Source organism: Thalassophryne amazonica, chromosome 5, assembly GCF_902500255.1.
Source record: "Thalassophryne amazonica chromosome 5, fThaAma1.1, whole genome shotgun sequence".
Taxonomy (NCBI): Eukaryota; Metazoa; Chordata; class Actinopteri; order Batrachoidiformes; family Batrachoididae; genus Thalassophryne; species Thalassophryne amazonica.
This window is the reverse complement of record NC_047107.1, coordinates 62,147,117-62,168,852: the sequence shown is the minus strand read 5'-3', so window position 1 is coordinate 62,168,852 and position 21,736 is coordinate 62,147,117. Positions and strand designations below refer to the sequence as shown.

General features: G+C 40.7%; 1 protein-coding gene across 1 annotated transcript in view; it reads right to left on the bottom strand.

Moving 5' to 3' along the window:
• Positions 1–21,736, bottom strand: part of LOC117510628 (netrin receptor UNC5C-like) — a 962,031-nt gene that overhangs the window by 368,259 nt on the left and 572,036 nt on the right. Inside the window, 1 exon segment of the mRNA XM_034170417.1 lies at positions 2,934–3,077. Coding sequence (XP_034026308.1) covers positions 2,934–3,077 — 144 coding nt within the window.

Here is a 21,736-nt window from a genome sequence, read left to right as displayed (position 1 = left end):
GACCAAAGTTAGAATGCTAAATGCATATGTTTGGAAAAGTTCATCATTGATTAATCAGCCCAAAACATTATTCAAAGGTCTGGCTGACATTTTTTCCCTTTAGGGGTGTTTTGGAGGAGTAAAAACATTAGTTTGTTAGAAATACACCAGTGTGTATCACACTAAATAAAAAGCATTTGAAAAACCAACCAGACAATCAGTAAGTTAAACATTGTAATTTGATTTAACCTTTATTTAACCAAGTTAGTCCTGTTGAGATTGAGATCTCTTTTGAAAGGGAGACCTGGGTACTTATAAAGTTTCCAATTCACCTAAGCATGTTTTAAATGTGGTAGGAAACCGAAGCACCTGGCAGAAACCCACACAAACAAAGGGAGAACATGCAAATGCCACACAGAAAGGCCAAAGGTGGGAATTGATCCCATGATCTTCTTGCTCTGATGCAACAGTGCTAACCACTAATCCACTGTGCTGCTGTGCTGTGGATTTTAATAGGCTCAGTGAAACACAATGAAAGTTCTAGCAGCTTCACCCTTTTTCAGTGCGTCACTAAAGCAAACTCTATGTGCATCTGCATTTTGACTTGGCACAAATGTTGCACCAGGTGCTCTTTCTGATGTGTCTCTACATTACGTGGAAAATGGGTACAGGTGGTCTTGAACTGTCAACCTTCTGTTTTTGAAACAAGTCCTCTGACTACTTGGCCAGTGGCCACCATCCTGGCCTTACATGAAACACAATAATGCAAACTAAATATATACTATCCTGTCTTCCACCTGGTGCAAAGTGCACCATGTAGTGCAGAGCAGCGTACCAAAGTTTGTTCTTGGCTTTGGGATTTTGGAGTGGTTGAAACTGAGTCGATACAACACCAGTGGGTGCTGGGTGGGAAAATGACAAACTAAACTAAAAACTAGAAACTAAAAACACACTTGTGTTGCACCGTGCACTCCTTTGCACCAGATGGTATGACAGAGCCCTTTGACTTACTGCAAAAGGAAGTTAAACATAACACCAGGAGCAACTTTGTTTTTACACTGCAGCAGAGCCTAACAATAAAATTCACCAAACTCAAGTGCTGTTTCCTGTATGTATTCTCGGTAAAAGATATAAATACATTGCACATAAACTTTTAATGAGCACAGTTTGTGTTTGTACAAAGTTTAGCCTGTCAACACTAACAACTACAAATTGGAAATCTTCATGCTCGTAGACATACAGTAGTGTCACTGCCACTGACCCCAGTACCACAACATCTAGGGTGTGCACAGCCTTGCACAGTGCCATCGCAGATGTCTAATGCACCATGATGCAAGACCAAGGTATAAGCAGCGACTTTATTACTTAGTTTCCTTGATGGCGGGTAGCGCATCCAGCCAGAAATTATACTGTAAGTCATAAAACAAACTTTAATTGCCCACAAAATGTACTTATTTTTAAAAACATCAAGTAAACAATAATACTCATGATGCATATACCTTTCATGCACATTACTGTAAGCAGTGAAAGTGAGCTGCAGCTCTTTGGGTGAGGGAGAAAAACTGACATGGCAAACACTCATCACACGCATGGATTTCATGTGTGGAACATTAATAACTAGAGCACTGCACTCGTAGAGTGCAAACCTCCGCCAGCACTAAAATATGCTACAAAATATAGATCAAAAGGACTTTCAATGTTAAAAAGAATTGAATATCTGCTAAATCCGCAATACATAACAGATGCGGATCAAATTTAGTCTATTCATTGAGAGTGCCAGTTTGCATCTCACTGTCACAAATGAGAGTGATTGAGACACTTTTGATTGAGATATATTGCAAAATGTACATCAAATGGGCTTTTCAATATTAAATTAAAATGTCCACAAAATCCACAATCCGGTGTTGCCAACTGAACGGTCCCCCCTAAAAATCGGTCCGCCCTGTCTTCACTGCGCATGCGTCATTTCAGAGCTCAGTAGCATCATTTCTGAGCGTCACCTCATTTCTGCTTAAAACTGCACTCCAGTCATAAAATCTCTCTCTGTGCGACAAATATCTGAAGCTTTTGTACAACAATCATTTCCACATAAATTCAGCATTATTTCATCATAAAAGACGGGGGAAGCGATCAGAGTGCAGCACCAGCATGTCAGACTCTGGCATGCTGGTGCACCTACGTAATTTCAGAGCGTCAGTAACGGCTCACCGATTATCACCTCATTTTCTGATTAAAACCCTTTTTTTTCTGCTTAAAACTGACTTTACAATGATTTTAAAGGTTTTACTTTGTCATCTGATGGTTAATAATGACATTATTCCCTTTGATCGCTTTGGCTGGAGAGAGTCAGACTCAAACGTGAGGCTGTTGTCCCAAATGACGCATGCAGAGTGAAGGCAGGGCGGACCAGTTTTTAGGGGGGACCATTCGGTCTGCGACACCGGAATAGATCCGGATCCAACTTTGTCAGGCGACAGTGAGTGCCCATCTGCACCTCACTTTCACATGTGAGAGTGATTAGGGCATGTTTGATTAAGATATATTGTAAAATATACATTAAATTTGGTTTTCAATGATAAATTTAAATGGCCACAACATCTGTAATCTGGATAAGAGCCAGATAAAACTTTGTCACTTGATATATTGATAGATAACCCTCTCAAATATATATATATAAATAAATATATATATATATATATATATATATATATATATATATATATATATATATATATATATATAAAAAATTTGAGTTATGAATTTTTGAAAAAGTGTTCAATGTTAAAAATTGTGGACTCCAGGCTGTTCACAAACAAAGAAACAAACAAACAGGGGCGAAAACAACCTGCTCCAACTTTGTTGGAGGAGATAATCAACAGTAAATGTATATTTACCCCACCCCCTTACTGGTGTCTATCTTTTGCCCATTAAATCTTGTATGCATTTGTACTTACATGCGATCCGAACATGTGCTTTGCGGCTTTTGGTGGTTCCAGCGGAGCTCCAGGCCACACACTGACACCAGTAATCCTCCGGACCGAAAAGCTCCTCCACCTGCTGCCGAGTAATTTCAATACTGGCTTCTCTCACCACCAGACCTGCAGAGAAGAAAAACATAACTTCAGTGTGACATTATGCTGATGAGAGAGGACGCCATCTGCACATAAATAAATGACATAAAATATTTCCTTTCATCAATCACCTAGGTGTCAGCGTGCATCTGTCACTTAGAATCATTTTTATCCAAAGCTTTTCTTACATTAGAAAATTGGCAATTTGTAAATTAGTCAGTTAGGACTTCACAATTAAGCCAAAAGAGAGAGTGAGAGAGAGAGAGAGAGAGAGAGAGAGAGAGAGAGAGGAGAGAGAGAGAGAGAGGAGGAGAGAGGAGAGAGAGAGAGAGAGAGAGAGAGAGAGAGAGAGAGAGAGAGAGCATGCACCTAATCAGCTTAGAGTTTGGAAAATCATATGGGAAAGTGGAAGGCAGTCAGTAAACAGGATGTCAAAACATCTTTAAATGGAAGAGTTTCAACTTTGTAGAAAAATGCTCGACCTGACAGCGCAGTTTGTGTTGATATACAGTACTGTGCAAAGCTTTTATACACATGAACCTAAAACAACTGCACAACACTGCACAGTGGCCAATGCAGAAATAAATCAGAATTATAGAACGTTCAAAAATTTGCCTGAAATGAATGCATGAATGCATCATTTTATAGCTGAATCAAGACAAAGATGACAACTGTGCAAAATTTAGGTACACATGTTCTAGGTTTTCACTAAGGTTCTGAAAAAAGTGAGAACTATTTAAAGTTTTGCTGCCGTAGTAACAGGTGCACTCACTGTTGAGGTCCCTGAGGTCTGGATCTCGCTGCTGCTGAACTTGATAAACTCTATGCGACTGTTATTATGCAGTAATCACAGCCTGTTGTCCAATTCCATTTTAAAAGCACCTCCACGGAATAAGTGTCAAGTTAAAACTGAATGGTGAGGAAGAACACAAAGAACAATGCCTCTGGACAGAAGAAACTAGCAGCAAAGTATAAGAAAGAGACTAAACATACAGTAGTGTTCAGAATAATAGTAGTGCTATGTGACTAAAAAGATTAATCCAGGTTTTGAGTATATTTCTTATTGTTACATGGGAAACAAGGTACCAGTAGATTCAGTAGATTCTCACAAATCCAACAAGACCAAGCATTCATGATATGCACACTCTTAAGGCTATGAAATTGGGCTATTAGTAAAAAAAGTAGAAAAGGGGGTGTTCACAGTAATAGTAGTGTGGCATTCAGTCAGTGAGTTCGTCAATTTTGTGGAACAAACAGGTGTGAATCAGGTGTCCCCTATGTAACGGTGAAGCCAGCACCTGTTGAACATGCTTTTCTCTTTGAAAGCCTGAGGAAAATGGGACGTTCAAGACATTGTTCAGAAGAACAGCGTAGTTTGATTAAAAAGTTGATTTGAGAGGGGAAAACTTATACGCAGGTGCAAAAAATTATAGGCTGTTCATCTACAATGATCTCCAATGCTTTAAAATGGACAAAAAACACCAGAGACGCGTGGAAGAAAATGGAAAACAACCATCAAAATGGATAGAAGAATAACCAGAAAGGCAAAGGCTCACCCATTGATAAGCTCCAGGATGATCAAAGACAGTCTGGAGTTACCTGTAAGTGCTGTGACAGTTAGAAGACACCTGTGTGAAGCTAATTTATTTGCAAGAATCCCCCTCAGAGTCCCTCTGTTAAATAAAAGACATGTGCAGAAGAGGTTACAATTTGCCAAAGAACACATCAACTGGCCTAAAGAGAAATGGAGGAATATTTTGTGGACTGATGAGAGTAAAATTGTTCATTTTGGGTCCAAGGGCTGCAGACAGTTTATGAGACGACCCCCAAACTCTGAATTCAAGCCACAGTTCACAGTGAAGACAGTGAAGCATAGTGGTGCAAGCATGATGATATGGGCATGTTTCTCCTACTATGGTGTTGGGCCTCTATATCGCATACCAGGTTTCATGGATCAGTTTGGATATGTCAAAATACATGAAGAGGTCATGTTGCCTTATGCTGAAGAGGACATGCCCTTGAAATGGGTGTTTCAACAAGACAATGACCCCAAGCACACTAGTAAACAAGCAAAATGCCTCGCAGATGTGAAGAAATCATGAAAAACTGTGGTTATACAACTAAATACTAGTTTAGTGATTCACAGGATTGCTAAAAAAGCAGTTTGAACATAATAGTTTTGAGTTTGTAGCGTCAACAGCAGATGCTACTATTATTGTGAACACCCCCCTTAATAAATAATAATAATAAATAATAATAATAAATAATAAATGAATAAAATCCCTGAAAACAATGTGAGAAAATGCATGTCAAACAGAAAGCACAATGAACAAAGAATCAAGGCTGGACTGATGATAAAAAAATGCAGATCTCACAGACTAAGAAGAAAAAAACAGTAGGAAAATGGGATAAACATGACAGGCACTGAGGCGCAGAGAGAAAGAGAAAGGATGGCAGGATGGTAGAGAGCAATGAATTGTGAAACGGAAAGGAAAAACGGAGAGGAGATAAAAATAGGTGTTAGGTAAAGCAAGCAAGGGCTCACGAGTAGAATGCTTGTCTACTCCCCAGTCAACGGCAAAAGATCTTGGCAGTTTATTTCAGGTTCAGCAGTGCTGCAAAGACCCAAGCACCCATCTCTGTGGGGTTCCGCAAATCTGGTTTGGGCTTATTACTTATGAGCACTCTCAGTAAGTCACTGCCACTGGGAATCGAGAGACTGCTATAGTAACAAGGCAAACACGGAGACATGAAGGAAAGGAAAAAAAAAAACTGAAACCCAGTGAGCAGGACTGCGCTGAACTAAGGCCATTAATGGCTAGCAAGAGAATTAAAGACAAAAAACATGTGAAGGCAAAGAGAAAGAAAGACAACGAACAATTTTTTTGTAAGCCAACAGGACCTTGGGAGCTGGAGCTTTTGAGTAAAAAGAAGGAAAAAAAGGAAAACGAACATAGGAGATGGAAGACAGAATGATGGGTGAGTGAAGAGGGACCACAACAATATGATAAATGAGCTAGCAATGATGGAGCAGAGGGCAAACAAAAAGTAAGGTTCAAGGTAAAAGTTAGCACTAACGCAACAAGGGATAATTGAGAGAAAACAATGAGCCATGAGAGCAAACAAAGGGTATAAAAACTTCTGTGAGGAAAGAAGAATGAAGAAAAACTAGCTAACAAGGGATATTGTTATGGCTTCTCAGCTTAAGAACACAGCCAGAAAGAAGGAGAATGAACTCTGTAAACAGTGTGCAACTTGACACTGAAGCTAACACTCAGCGGCTTCAATTAGCAAAATAACCAGTATGAGGGCAAAAAAAACAAAAAAAAAACAGAAATCACAAGGGATGAAAACCAGTGGGTATGCTAGTCCTCAAAGTAAGGCTATTCAACTGAATGCAACAAACGCATGCTTTTTCTATGCGTTTTGGCCTTTCGCCCGCACAAAACCTCTGTATTGGGTCACTGACAAAGGAGCTTTTGCAAAGCTCAGACCAAGGAAATCATCTTTGAAAATGGTGGTTTCAATGTTTGTGTGTAGACAAGGAAAACAGAGTTTCTGTCTATTTTTTTCAGGCTCCCAATTGGCCAACATGGCTATATAGTAATGCTGCATTCACATGTTGAATGTGGAAAAACTGTCATGCCATTCATCACGGTAGCATCACAGTTGTCTGGCTTGAGATGTAGTCACTTTCACTGCTAACGACACTGAAATGGATATTCTTCTCTCAAAGATACAACAGAGTTTTAGCATTTTGCCCAGTGTTGTATGAAAACAGCAAGCCCTGGCTCCGACGGCAGCTTAAAAGATAACTTTTTTGTGAGAAACTGAACTCAATTTCTCTGTGTAATATCACACAAATTATTCACTTCTATCTGATTGAAATGGGAGGACTCTTTATACTTAAATAATCCATCTTTCACAGTCTGTCTTTTCTCCTTATTCTGCCACTTACAGCCCACGTGTGAACGTAGCATTTGTTATGTCGCCACCTCCTGCCTTGGCATGCTCTTGACAGCACTTTAAGATGTGTTTTGTATTTGCATATGGATGGAGATTTTTTTTTTTTTGGGGGGGGGGGGGGGGTAATTACAAAAAATCCTTGGTAAATGTACAAACCCTAATCACACTTGTGCCAAGATTTTCATGATTTTGGGTTATATTTCAATATTTCTATCAGCTCTTCACAAACACTGAAGAATGCTGTTCCACTCCCAGCAACTAAGTGAAAATACTCAAAGCATCCTCACACCAAAGATTTTAGTTCAAATTGAAGGAATACATAAAATAAATGAACCAAAGGCCCTGAGGGGTCTTTGTAGTTCAAATATTAAAAGCATTTTGGACAATTAGCCTGGTACGAGACCATATAGTCATTTATGGGCAAACGTATTTTCAAAACAACACAAAAATTATCAGGGTAAGCAATACAGGAATGTTAACGTAAGTATAATATGTGCTTGCCTGAGGTCAAAAGGGTGCAAGTCGACTGATCACATCAGCAGGTTTTTTTTTTTGCTGATGATCTCACTGCCAATGAAAGTAGAAACAGTGAAATCACCTGCTGATGTGATCAGTAGAAATGAAAACCTGCTTTCTCTTGGCATTTTAACAAGTCTGAGACTACTATTTGAAATTCACACTCACTCACTCACTCATATTCAACCGCTTACTCCAATCAAGGGTCACGGGGGACTGAAGCCTATCCCAGCAGTCACAGGCTGTGAGGCGGGGTACACCCTGCACAGGACGCCAGTCTGTCACAGGGTCACATATAGACAAACAAACACATTCACACCCACACGCACACCTACGGACAAATTACAATTTCCAATCTACCTAGCTGGGACGTGTTTGGATGTGGGAGGAAGCCAGAGCTCTCAGAGGGAACCCACGCAAATGTGGAGAGAACATGCAAATTCCACACAGAAAGGCCACAGGTGGGAATTGATCCCGTGACCTTCTTGCTGTGAGGCAGTAGTGCTAACCACCAAGTTACCATGCTTCCAGTATTTGAAACTTTGCTTTGAAAATAAAACAGATATTCGAGTTTAGTTTCTTGGCAAGGAGTCCTACAAGTGTGACTGATTGACCCCAGTTCTATCAAGATGAAAGGATCAAAATTTCAGCAAAAATATTGCATGAAGCTTGTAGAAGGATATCCTAACTATCTGATTCAAGTTAGGCAAGGTACCACCACCAAACACTAACAAGGTTTATCAACCCTCTGAAAATCTGTTATGTAAAAAAAAATGATACAGATTTCCTCTGTGTGTATTGGCCTCTGTGTGCTTCTACACAAAGCTGCTGGAACCTCAATTTCCCTGAGGGAGTCTTCCCAAGGGATTAATAATGTTTCTAATCTCTAATCTAATCCAATCTGGAAATTTTGGGGTGAAATTGAATGTATGCAGGAGGAGATGAACAAGTCTGAATGTATTCTGTTTGTTTGTTTGTTTGTTTGTTTGTTTTGCAGCCAGTGTGCATCTACATGTATGTCTGTAATTGCATATCTGGGGGAAATAAATCATTAACAAATGTAAAGATTATGGCACAATTTGTGAAATCAGCATGGAAAAGGATGATTTGAATGAATTACCATAGTTACTAACAGCCTGCATTGTAAGATCATAATTATCATGAATATGCTATAACAGACCCATACAGCAACACATTGTCAATGCACAAATATATATGGACCAAACAGTGTGCAGGACCATAAAGCCTCACTTTTATGGGCTCATAAAAGTCAGCCAAAGTTTGAAAAGTTATTATTAAAGGAGATTCATTGCATCGGGGTGAATGAAGCCAGTATAACCTTCTTTTAAATAATGCATCAATGGTCTATACCAACAAAATTTGTTTACATCTCCATTGCAGATGAAACATGCAAATAAGCCAACTGTGTTCCCCATGTGTTACTGCATGACATCATTTTGTTTCCATGTATCAGTTCAGTGTTGGAGAACAGCATGCTGCTAACACACTGCAACATGATGATAGTGTAATCATGGAGAACATGTTCCAGGAGAGTGAGGGGCATTTCAAGTAGGCAAAAGGGCAACAGAGGTTGAATGCACACAATAAATAGAACAGAGGTTATGTATACTGGAGAAACGAGACAAAGATGTGTTAAAGCAAAAATAAATAAATAAATAAATACAATAAGACAATGGATGGGAGAATGTGAAGAAAAGCTGGGTGGTTCTGGTGCAAAGAAAAAAAATCAATGGATTCAGTGATGAAATATTTTAAATTCTTCAGCGAAGATGGGGAAAGAAGTATAACACCCAGATGACACCATTTCTACAGTGTGGATAAATCAGAAAATGTTTTTTACAGATGGAAATAACACATCATTATCAAGTTCATCAGTGTTGAAATGTGAAACAGTGATGCAGGTAGACATGCCTTCATATGCTGCTGGAACTGGATTTACAATGTGGTAGGTTCAACTCCTGCACTAGATGACCTTTTGGGCAATTCCACAGTGACTGACGTTACATTCAGAGAGGAAGCAGGCCTTCTGAAGTGACCAGGACTTAAAACATACACACTAAAAAAAACAACAAAAAACATGGGTGTATTGTTGGTTTTATGTTACATGAACGTAAGTCTAACACGTAGCTTCTATTATATAGAATCAAGTTTTATGGGTGAACACATTCAAATCATGTAGTTTTAGCATAACATGCAACAACTTGAAATTTAACTTTCTCGGTGAACATAATAAAATTATGGAAAATATTTCCACTCAAGTAAAATGTGTTAACCAGTCACCAAATGTAACTTTGTTGGGTCAACATGATGAATTTGCGTTACTGTTACTTACTAATTACCATAGGTCAGGTTGTTACTATCCATACAGATTGGGTCAAGAAGTCTTCTCCTCCAATTTGAAGGATAATATCTATCTCCCAGACTGAAACAAAGATTGTGTGCAATGCCAGGAGAACAGAATCAGAATCTGCACCTGCCTGTAGGTGCTCAGTTCCAATGCCGCAGATCCCTGGTGATTTCCCCATCCTCACCTGTTTGTGGTTAACAACTGAACCTCAATGCCAGAAACGTCTAACATCCCAGCAGGAGGTTGAGCCTTACACTCAGAAAATGGCTCATTCGATGAACTCAATTCAATTATGTGCAGGATTTCCATCAAATAAATATATGTAGCCCCAACTCAAATAAAACACATCTGTGAAAGACAATGTAACTTAATTTAGTTGGGACGACATGTATTTATTAGATGGAAATCCTGCTCATAACTGAATTGAGTTCATCCAATGCATCAGCTTTTTGAGTGTAGAGAAGTGCTCAAAGTTGCTGGGCTAATGGGACAGAGACACCTGTCAGGACTGAACCATCTTCTGCCAGAACTGCAGTGGGACAAGGTGTAGGTTTTGAGGAACTCTGTAAGCAGAGGAAGCAAAGCATTTGCAGTAGAAAACTTTCCAAAAATGTTTTTTTTGACATCACAGCTTTCTCACAGATCACATATCTGCACCTATCTACAATCAGGATGAAAACAGGCATTCTCCTTCAACAACAGCCAAATGTGTCAAGTGGGAACTGACATAAGTGAGATAAAGACACATCACCGGAGCTGGCGATGTGCCGTTTGTGTTGGTAAAGCCTGAAAGGAACTGAACTGTTTGCAGATGCAGAGCTCAGAGCTGGTGGACATAAAGAGAATTACCTGAGGCTTAAAAAAAAAGTCCCAGATCACGGCATGCTGTCTTTTGTTTCGATGGAGTGCTTGCAATGTTCAAGTCATTGTGTTATGAGAAGACAAATATAGAATTTTGGGTCTATGCAGTATGACAGTGTTCACTTCAACAAAAGCAGTCATGTCAGCTGAGGGAGGGGAGAGGAGTCTATGAAAAATGGAAGATGACAATCAAGACAAGTGGATAGTGTTATAAACATTTCACACAACTCTGAATGTCTGTCTTCATCTAAAATGTTCATTCTTATCAGAAAGTTTACTTGTCAACTAGGGAGCAAATGTAGAAAAGTTAACATTTTGTTTGGTCAGTTACTGACTTTTTTATTTGACAAAATAGACACAAAGAAACAAAACAAAACACAGATCAGCACAAACATCATTTTCCCATTGGTTGACTGCATGAGCAACAAAAGCTGTTAATTTCTTTGTCCTACATTCAAAAATATCATTTACCATTCATTCATTCATTCACTTTGTGTACATGATTTTTTTTTCTCAATTAAGGGTCACAGCAGAGTTGGAGTCTACTCCAGCACTCACTGGGTGAAATGAGGGGTACAACCTAGACAGGCCTCCGTCTATCCCAGGGCTACATATAGACAGACATTCACACCCACATGCGCGGTCAGTTTAATGCTGCATTTACACATAACGACGGCAAGTCACAAATGCCACAAATGCCATACCATACTTGGCCGCTGATCACGAATGTGATGATTCGAGGCAGAGGCGTCAGCTGTTCTCAGGAACTGCTGCAACCTGTTACCACGCGTTACAATTAATGGCACATGTTGCTGGAAAATTATCAGGAACCATCACGCACGTTCAAGAATAATGTTCCTCGTTGTTGCACACTATCGCGCATAACAGCACATTGTTAAAGCCGTGGTCACAACCCACCGTACTTGCATGTGCATGCAGTCTACTTGCAAAAATGTGGGTTAAATTTGGAGATCCGTACGTCGTAAGTACTGCCTCAGTACGAATTTAGGAGCATGCAAACACACGCAGACATGCGGTAGAGGTTTTAGTGCATGCAGAACTTTCGCTGCGGTCAGGCTGCGGATTCACCAGCAGTACAGATGACACACGTTGTGAGCACTGCCTCAGTACGGATTCAAAGCAGCACATTTTCATTCAATTACTATTGAATTAACCAAATCCGTACGTAGGCAGTACGGATTACGGCACTCACCACATACTATGGAGGCCGACAGACTTGCATGCACGACGCAGCTTCTCACTTGAACTTGGACTTTATTTCCAAATGTCAGCAACACACACTCCACAGCTTCAGTCTGATAACTAGCTGTAACTTTTCGAGGCAAGTAAACACTCGTACAACTGACCGCTGCAGGCTGGACATGCTCATGCATCGCCAACGCTGAAAAACACCTGCCGCTCCGGTCCCGCTCATAAAAAAGAAAAGCGACCCCACACACACACACACACACACACTGCTTTATTGTCATCTATCTTTATCGTTACAGTCCTAGAGAAGTGCGTTGAACATACTCCCTCCCTCCTCTTGCTACTGCCTCTGTATGATTTCACAAAAACGTAGTGGCCGTGGCATCTGCAGAAAATGTATGGCGAAAAAAAAAACGCACGGTGGGTTGTGACTGGGACTTAAGTTCTGTCATGTTGTGAATGAGGCGAATTATCTCCACACACACACACCCATATTCACCCAACGTCAGTTGCTGAACAATTCAGATCGCTCCAGTTTGCTTCTCAAAAGCCACAGCAGAAGAACTTTGTGACTGCATGCTTAGTTGGGCTCTGTGCCATGGAGTGGCGCAGAGAGGAGGAGGAGACTGAGAGCCAGACGTGTGGCTCCACGTGGCTCTCGTCTCACTCCTTTTCCCAAACATCAGGCACAGCAGCAGCAGGTGGAACACCTGCAGGAGTGCGCTGAGGAGCACTAGAACGAGACTTTTAGCCGACTTGGCGTCACTGTCCTTCTTCAGCATACTGCAGCAATGAAACTGAATGTGGTGCAGCAGGGTTCAGTTGGGCACACATCAGAGAAGAACGCTGTCACGCTGTATTAAGGATCACCACTCATCAAGACGAATCAACGCACTCAGTTGCGACCTCCACGACATGAGGCAAAATGAGCGTGGTGCATTACATTCATGGAAGATTTTTTTGACAGCCAAAAACATGCTGCATGAAAATCACGAATATCATGCACCAACACGCATTATTAAGAAACCTATTCAGATGCGTTAAGTCACGTTAAGAATGTCAGGAATGTGCCAAGAATGACGCAAATATGACATTCGTAATGTGTCTTGCCTATGTGTAAACGCAGCATAAAGTTTCCAATTCACTTAACCTGCATGTCTTTGGAAGGTGGAGAAAGCCAGAGCATCAAGAGGGAACCCATGCAAACACAAGGAGAACATGCAAACTCCACACAGAAAGGGATCAGGATACGAGGATCTTCTTGCTGAGAGGCAACAGTGCCGTACTAAACCACTAAGCCACAGTGCTCCCTCATTTAATCAAATTATTCAAATACATTACACATAATTGTAGTATGTACACATTAATAATACCGACTCAATTTTCTGAAATGCTGGATAAAACATTGAACACTGAATGGTCCATAATAGCCCATAAGACTAAGAAGGAAAGTGTAAATGCTGCTCAAATGATATGAATTATTTAAAGTTACTAAAAATAATCCATAATAATCTTAAATATCCTAATTTCAATCAATTTATTTAATGTTCCAAATTGTTTAAAAAATCTATTATTTCATGTGAATATGATTTTTTCATGGGAGGAAATTAAATTAATTTCCTTCTGAATTTCATTTAAATAGTTGAATCTAAGTATTTACATAAAATTTCACCAAGAAACTCCACATATGATGTATTCAAATAACATTATGAAGACACACTGTGTCTCCACTTGGATGAAATGTGAACATTTTGCATGGTCAAATCACATGCCTTCACATGATTGCTTATTTAAAGTAACTGAACCACCACTGGGGGAAAAAAAAGAAAAAAACATTTATTTGATTAAATGTTTTGTTTTTCCCCCTTCAATCAAAAGCATGTGTTTGTTGACTTTTTGCTGCCTGATGCTTTAACTTTATTTGCAGCATTTGCCCTGGAAAATCTAATGGATTTTTAATTACACAACAAAATGTGTAACAATAAAAAATATGCTTTTACTTGGTTCAAATGCAGTAAGACCCATGCTTGTCATCTCCTGCTAATGTAACAATCCTGGCATCTGTGGATGATGGTGTAGCATCCAGTTTGTTTTTTGCTTTTTTTTTTTTTTTTTTTTTTTTTTTTATACTTTTCATTTCAATTTTAATTAATTTCATTTATATTGCACCAAATCACAACAAAGCTGCCACAAGTAAGGTCTAACCTTACCAACTCCTAGAGCAAACACACAGGCAAAAGTGGCAAGGAAAAACTCCCTCCAATGATTTGAGGAAGATACCTCAAGCAGACTAGACTCAAAGGGGTGACCCTCTGCTTGGGTCATGCTACCAACACAGTTGACAATACAAATATACAGGAAATTTTTGTCTTTTTTTTCTATCTGCACCTGCATGAATGACTTATCAGTCCAATGTGCAAATGACAATCTCTGCTGCATTTGTTGCATGTGTACTATAATGCCTGCTGAGGCTGCCCCTGTCACTCCTTCCTCCTAGCTCGTTGCTCAGCAAGGCCTTGGTTCCTCTCCCACTCAGCTCTCTGTGTACCTGTTCTGAGAGTAAGGCGTCAGGCTGCATGGTCCTCTGAACACTGCTTCCACGTGTTGACATTGATGCTGCGTATTTCATGTCTTTCTTTCAGACATCCTTGAAGTGCAGGCATGGTCGGCCAAACAAATGAGTGCCTTCTGCCAGCTCACCGTACAGTAGATCTTTAGGAATGTGGCCCGGATCAATTCTCCTGATGTGGCCAAGCCAACAAAGGCCCATTTTGCCAAGAACGGCGAACATGCTGCTCATGTTGGCGTCTTCCAAGACCTTTGAATTTGGACCTTTGAAGACCTTTGAAGAATTTGTTTAAGGCACCTCAGATGGTAGCTGTTGAGCTTTCTTTCATGTCTGGTGAAGGTGTTCCATACCTCGCTACCGTAGAGGAGTGTGTCAAGCATGCGGGTCTGGTAGAAGTGCAGTTTTGTCTTCTCAGTGAGGCCGGAGTTGTTCCAGACTCTGTAGCTTAGTCTTGCAATAACTGCTGCTGCCTTCGCAATCCTACTGTTCATCTCTGCATCAATGGAGAGTGTGTTAGAGATGGTTGACCCAAAGTATGTGAAGTGCTCTATGATTTCCAGGCTGTACCCGTCAATGTCAATGTTAGGGGGAGCAACTGTGCCCTGTGCCATGACGTTTGTCTTGTCCTTGCAGGCATGAGAGAGGTGATTAACAACCTGCTACAGACCATCTTTGGAGTGTGATATCAAGGCTGCATGATCGGCAAAGAGCATCTCATGGATGAGTATCTCCACAACCTTGGTCTTGGCACAAAGTCGGGTGATGTTGAAGTGCTTGCCATTGGCCCTGGTGTGAATGTATACTCCTTCACTACAGTCCTTCAAGGCGTACTGGAGGAACATGGAGAAGAAGATTCTGAAGAGTGTCGGTGCAAGGACACAGCCCTGTTTCACTCCACTGCTAATTAGGAAGGCCTCTGATGTTGCGTCCTTGCAGCAAACTGTACTATGCATGTTCTCATGGAAGAAAGAGACCACTGCGAGGACTTTTAGGGGACAGTCAATCTCCTGCAGGAGCCTGAAGAGTCCACTTTAACTGACCAAGTCGAAAGCCTTGGTCAGGTCGATGAAGGTGATGTACAGTGGCATTTGCTGCTCTTGACACTTCTCCTGCAGCTGGCATATTGAAAAGATCATGTCCATGGTAGACCTCCTTGCTCGAAAACTGCACTGGGACTCTGGGCAAACATGCGAGGACAAGGTCTGTAGACGCGCTAAGGCAACACAGGCAAAGGCCTTCCCAACAATGCTGAGAAGGGTAATAATACAATAACCATAATAACGACTGATGGACAAAATGATGCAAATAAGTAAGTAAGTAAGTAAGTAAATTTTATTTATATAGCACCTTTCACAGACAAGAGCCACAAGGTGCTTCACAACATAAAACCAGAGTACACCACACAAAACATCAGACAATGGCCGAGACATAAAAACATAAAACATAACATAGGATCACAGAGCAGCCTAAAAGCTAAGCAAACGCTTGAGTAAAAAAGAAAGTCTTAAGTTGGCTTTTAAAAGTATCGACAGAGTCCAGTGAGCGCAGAGAGAGCGGGAGACCATTCCAAAGCCTGGAAGCAACAGCCTGGAAGGATCGCTCTCCTCTGGTTGCAAAATGGGTGCGAGGAACCATTAACAGATTTTGGTCCACAGACCTCAAAGCCCTGACAGGGGCATAAGGCTGGATGAGGTCACAGATATAGGGAGGCGCCTGGCCATGTAGAGCTCTAAAAGTTAAAACCAAAATTTTAAAACTGATCCTGAAGGACACTGGCAGCCAATGAAGTTCCTTTAAAATTGGGGAAATATGAGTCCTTCTGTTAGCTTGTGTCAGAATTCTTGCTGCAGAGTTCTGTACCAACTGCAGTCGACGCAACTCCTTCTTGTTTAGACATGAAAACAAACTGTTACAATAGTCTAAACGTGTTGACACAAAAGCATGAATAATAAGCTCTAAATCATTTCGAGACACCATTTTCCTGAGCTTAGAGATATTTCTTAATTGAAAGAAGCAATTCCTCGTCAGCTGTTTACAATGCTGTACCAACGACATGTCTTTGTCAAAAATGACACCCAGGTTTCGAAGACATGATTTAGCAGACTGGCCCAGGTCTCCCAAGTACTGCTGAATACCTGGAATATGGGCATCAGGGGCAATAACCAATGTCTCTGTTTTGTCTGCATTAAGCTGAAGAAAGTTATTCGTTAGCCATTGTTTAATTTCCGCCAAACAATGGAGGAGGGAATCAAGGCTCTTAATCTCAGATGGCTTAAAGGAGCAGTAAAGCTGGATGTCATCCGCAAATAACTGGTAAGAGACATCAGTAAATCTTTGAATGATCCTACCTAAAGGGATCAAGTACAATAAAAACAAAATGGGGCCCAATACAGAACCCTGAGGGACTCCACATAACAGGTCCGCAGACTCTGACCTTATCTGGTTAGCAAAAATGCTAAAGCTGCGCCCAGACAGATATGAAAAAAACCACCGAAGAACTGACCCCGACAGTCCGACATGATCCCTCAGTCTATTCAGCAGGACCTGGTGGTCAACAGTATCAAAGGCAGAGGACAAATCCAAAAGAACCAACACGGTGGATTTCCCAGCATCAGCAGACATCATAATGTCGCTGGACACTTTCAAAAGAGCCGTTTCCGTAGAGTGTTGTCTACGAAAACCGGACTGAAACCTGTCATGAATGTTATTCTGATCCAGGAAGAGTGTCAGTTGGTCTGAAACCACCCTCTCGAGGATCTTAGACAGGAATGGGAGCTTAAAAATAGGTCTAAAACTACTTAGCTCCATTTGATTTAAACCTGTTTTTTTCAGTAGCGGCAACACTATGGCATGCTTAAAAGCACTGGGAAACACACCGGTGGACAAAGAAAGATTTACCATTCTAGTAATACACGGACCAAATGACATCAAATTGACTAAACAGGCGCAAAATGAAAATTGTGGTCACCTTTTACACATCTATGAGCATCAATATTTCTTAAGATGACTGTTATAACTCATGTTGTACAATGCCAAGAAATGTTGGGTGCAAAGACAAGTATCTGTTTCACAGAACTGATATGCTAAAATTGATTGACAAGGAAACCAAAAATGGACAAATTATTTTAAAAATGATTTCAATGATTTAACTTTTACAACATCAACACAATGAATAGGTTTGTTGCAGTAAAATTAAATGGATCTGCTCTTAATTAGAATAAATTTTCACATTGTGAGATAATTAAATTCAATGTCACCCACACAATTAAATGTACTGACAGTGTGAGCTGTCTTTTGAAAATTTGCACATACAAAACAGCATATTGTTTGTCTTCATCTTGGGCAAATGGACAAAGTAATAGTGACAATACACTCTCAAGGATACATTTATCAAGAAATTCAGCACCAGTTTCCCATTAAATAAACCCTGTCTATCCATCTATTGTCCTCCTGTCCCTCTTCACTTCTTTTTTTCCATTTCCCTGTGTCCCTTACTTACTTTAACAAAATGTCATTATTTTCATGAAAAAAGGAAGAAAAATAGACATGACACAGCCACAATGTATAATGTCACTGAATTCAGTGAATCAGAGATGGAGTAGAAGTGCGAGATAAAAACTCGTACCATAGAAAATCACAGACAGACACTAGAAGAGAAACAGAAGGTTTGAGGCTAAATGGTTTAGAAAACAAGAGAGATGAGGTCAGAGGGAAATAAAGCCCTCAAAAGCTCTGTGGTGCTTAAATGGGATCAGTGACAGGACAAACAGACAGACCCTCGGGGAAAAGAAACAGGATCCAGAAAAAAGTCTAAACCAGTTATTATTTCACTGACATGACACAGACAATGAGAAAGGCATATACAAAGGCATGGAACAGCAACACAAACACTGGTTCAAATGTATCACAACAGCTTTGCAATAAATCAAACAGTGATGACACAATGTTCCTTTTGTGTTGAAAGTTGTTAATCCATTAACCTCCACCAGTGCATGAAATGTCTGCACTCTTCTAATTTGTTAGAAACTATCCCCAAATTTAATGGCACGTGTTCTACACCAGACCCCTTTCCCTGAAGGACCCCCCCCCCCCCCCAAAAAAAAAAAACAAAAAAAAAAAACTGGGTCTTTTGTAAAATACACACACTGAACAAAAACATAAATGCATCATGACGAAAAATGCATAAAAATGCATACAAAACAAAAGTGTAGTTTGTACCCAAATAGGAAAAGAGAATATCAATTATTTTGCCAGCCAAATTTGCTCGTCCATTTCGATTGTGGAAATATGTCCCTCTCACGAGATTGTTATGGCATGTCCTGACAATTGCCATGAAGAATGAGCTCTGCAAAGACAAACTTTAAGGATGGTTTGTATTTTTACACGGCAGTACACTGGTGACATGGCAGCATACACTTTTGCTCACCTATGTAGCATACCACTGGGGGCAGTGCTGCACGCAGTATCAAAAAGTGCTGTGTCAACAAAGCCCAGAAGAATAATCCAGGAATTTCAGCCTGTTATTGTGTGATAAAGGCCAGCAGGAGTTGCTGTGCATGCTTTAGTCAATAGACCTCACTCCCCCAACAGCCAAAAGACACCCTGGCCACTCAGGCCAGAGCCCAGGTTTTAGCTGACTGATCAGATCGTCCGCCTCCCATGCCAGAGATTGTGAATTTTTGTCCCAAGGTCAGCTCTGCCACCTCCAGCTCTGTCTCCTGTCTTTTTGTTAGCGTCACCGTCTCTAAACCGCACAACATAGCTGGTCTCACTACTGTCTTTATAGACTACAGACTTTTCCCTTCACTCTGCGGCCACAAATCACTCAGAGCATATCTCCACCTCCCCAGACTAGAATCAATCTACACTCTACTCTTACTACAGATAACAATGTCATCTGCAAACATCACAGTTCATAGAGAATAGAGACTCCTGTCTGACCTCATCAGTCAACCTGTCCATCACCACTGCGAACAACAAGGGAGTCAGAGCTGATCCTTGGTGTAGCCCCACCTCCACATTGAATGAGTCCGTCATTCCTACTGTGCATCTCTCCATGGTCACACCATCCTTGGACATTGTCCTGCACTACCCTCACATAGTTCTATGCCACTCCAGACTTCCTCATATAATACCACAAGTCTTCTCTTGGCACCCTCTCATAAGCTTTCTCTAAATCCACAAACACACAATGAAACCCCTTCTGGCATTCTCAATACTCTCAGAGCAAACATCACATCTGTAGTGCTGTTTCTCAGCATGACCCATATTGCTGCTCACAGATGTTCACCTATTTTCTAAGCCTAACTTTTACTAGTCTTTCCCACAACGTCATGCTGTGGCTGATCACCTTTATGCCTCTCTACTTACTGCAGCTCTGCACATCACCATTGTTCTTAAAAATAGGAACCAGCACACTTCATCTCTACTCCTCAGGTAAGATTTTATTAAACAATCTGGTTAGAAACTGTCATCTCTCTTAGACACTCCCATGCCTCCACTGGAATGTCATCTGGACCAACTGCCTTTCCACTCTTCATCCTCTTTGTAGCTGTGCTCATTTCATCCTTACTAATCTCTTACACTTCCTGATTTACTCTCTCCACATCATCCAAATTTTTCTGTCTCATTTTCTTCATTCGCCCGCTCCTCAAAATATTCCCTCCACCTTCTCAACACACTCTCCTTGCTTGTCAGTACATTACCATCTGCATCGTTTACCACCCTAACCTTCTGCACATCCTTTCCAATTCTGTCCCTTTGTCTGGCCAAGTGGTACAAGTCCTTTTCTCCTTTCTTACTGTTCATCTTCTTGTACAGCTTGGTTTATGACTTTTCCTTAGCTTTTGCCACTTCTCTTTTCATCTAACGCCACATTTCATTGTACTCCTGTCTACTTTCTTCATCTCTGTGACTATCCCAATTCTTTTTCGCCAACATTTTTCTCCTTATACTTTCCTGGACATCTTCGTTCCACCAGCAAGTCTCAGTGTCTTCCTTCCGTTATCCATATGTCACACTCAGTACCTTCCTAGCTGTCTCCCTCATCACACCTGCAGTACATCTCCAGCTGTACAAAATTGCTACCCCTCCATTTAGTGCCTCTCTCATCTGCTCACTGAATTTCACACAACAGTCTTCCTCTTTCAGCTTCCAACATCTGATTCTTTCTTGAGCCCTCACTCTCTTCTTCAACTCTAAAGTCATTTTACAAACCAGCATCTTATACTGTCTAGCTACACTCTCTCCTGCCACCACCTTACAGTCTCCAATTTCTTTTAGCTTGCATCTCCTACAAAGAATGTAGTCCACCTGTGTACCCCTTCCTCCACTCTTATATGACACCCTGTGCTCCTCCCTTTTCTTAGAGTAGGTATTCATCACAGCCATTTCCATCCTTTGTGAAACATCAATTACCATCTGGCCTTCCACATTCATGTCCTTGATACCATATCTACACACTACTTCCTCATTACCTCTGTTCAGTTTGCCAACATGCCCATTGAAATCTGATCCTCTCATGCTTGGGCACAGCCTCCACCACCTCATCTAACTCATTCCAGAAATCTTTTTTCTCCTTTGTCTCACAACCTACCTGTGGGGCATATGCACTGATGGTATTCATCATCACCCCTTCAATTCCCAACTTCACACTCATAACCCTGTTGGACACTTGCTTAACCTCCAACACACTATTAACATACTCCTCCTTTAAAATGACCCCAACATCATTTCTCTTCCTATCCTCACCATGATCAACAACTTGAACCCACCACCTATACGCCTGCTAACATGTATAATATTTGTATTCATTCATAGATACTTGACACAACTGAAGCTCTGAAGTTCAGCAAATAAACTGTATTAACAGAAATTTGTTAGCTCTGAGGAACCTACTATAGTATCTTTTAGCTTGTGTCATGCATTAGACCATAGAGATGTTCAGCTAACATTAAAAAATGGTATGTCTACTTTAATGGTGTCTAAAATTGTATTACAAGATTCTTTTATGAATTCATGTGGGAAATATATTGTAATACTGCACTTGGAAAAAGGATGTATAAGTATTTGGACCCTGTCAAGCTGTTGTTTTCACCCCTTTTGGAGTGGACCAAGTGTTAATTAGGGGTGTACTCTTCATAATTAGCACATGTACAGGATTTCTAACACTCTGCTACTAAACATTTGGCTTGGTAC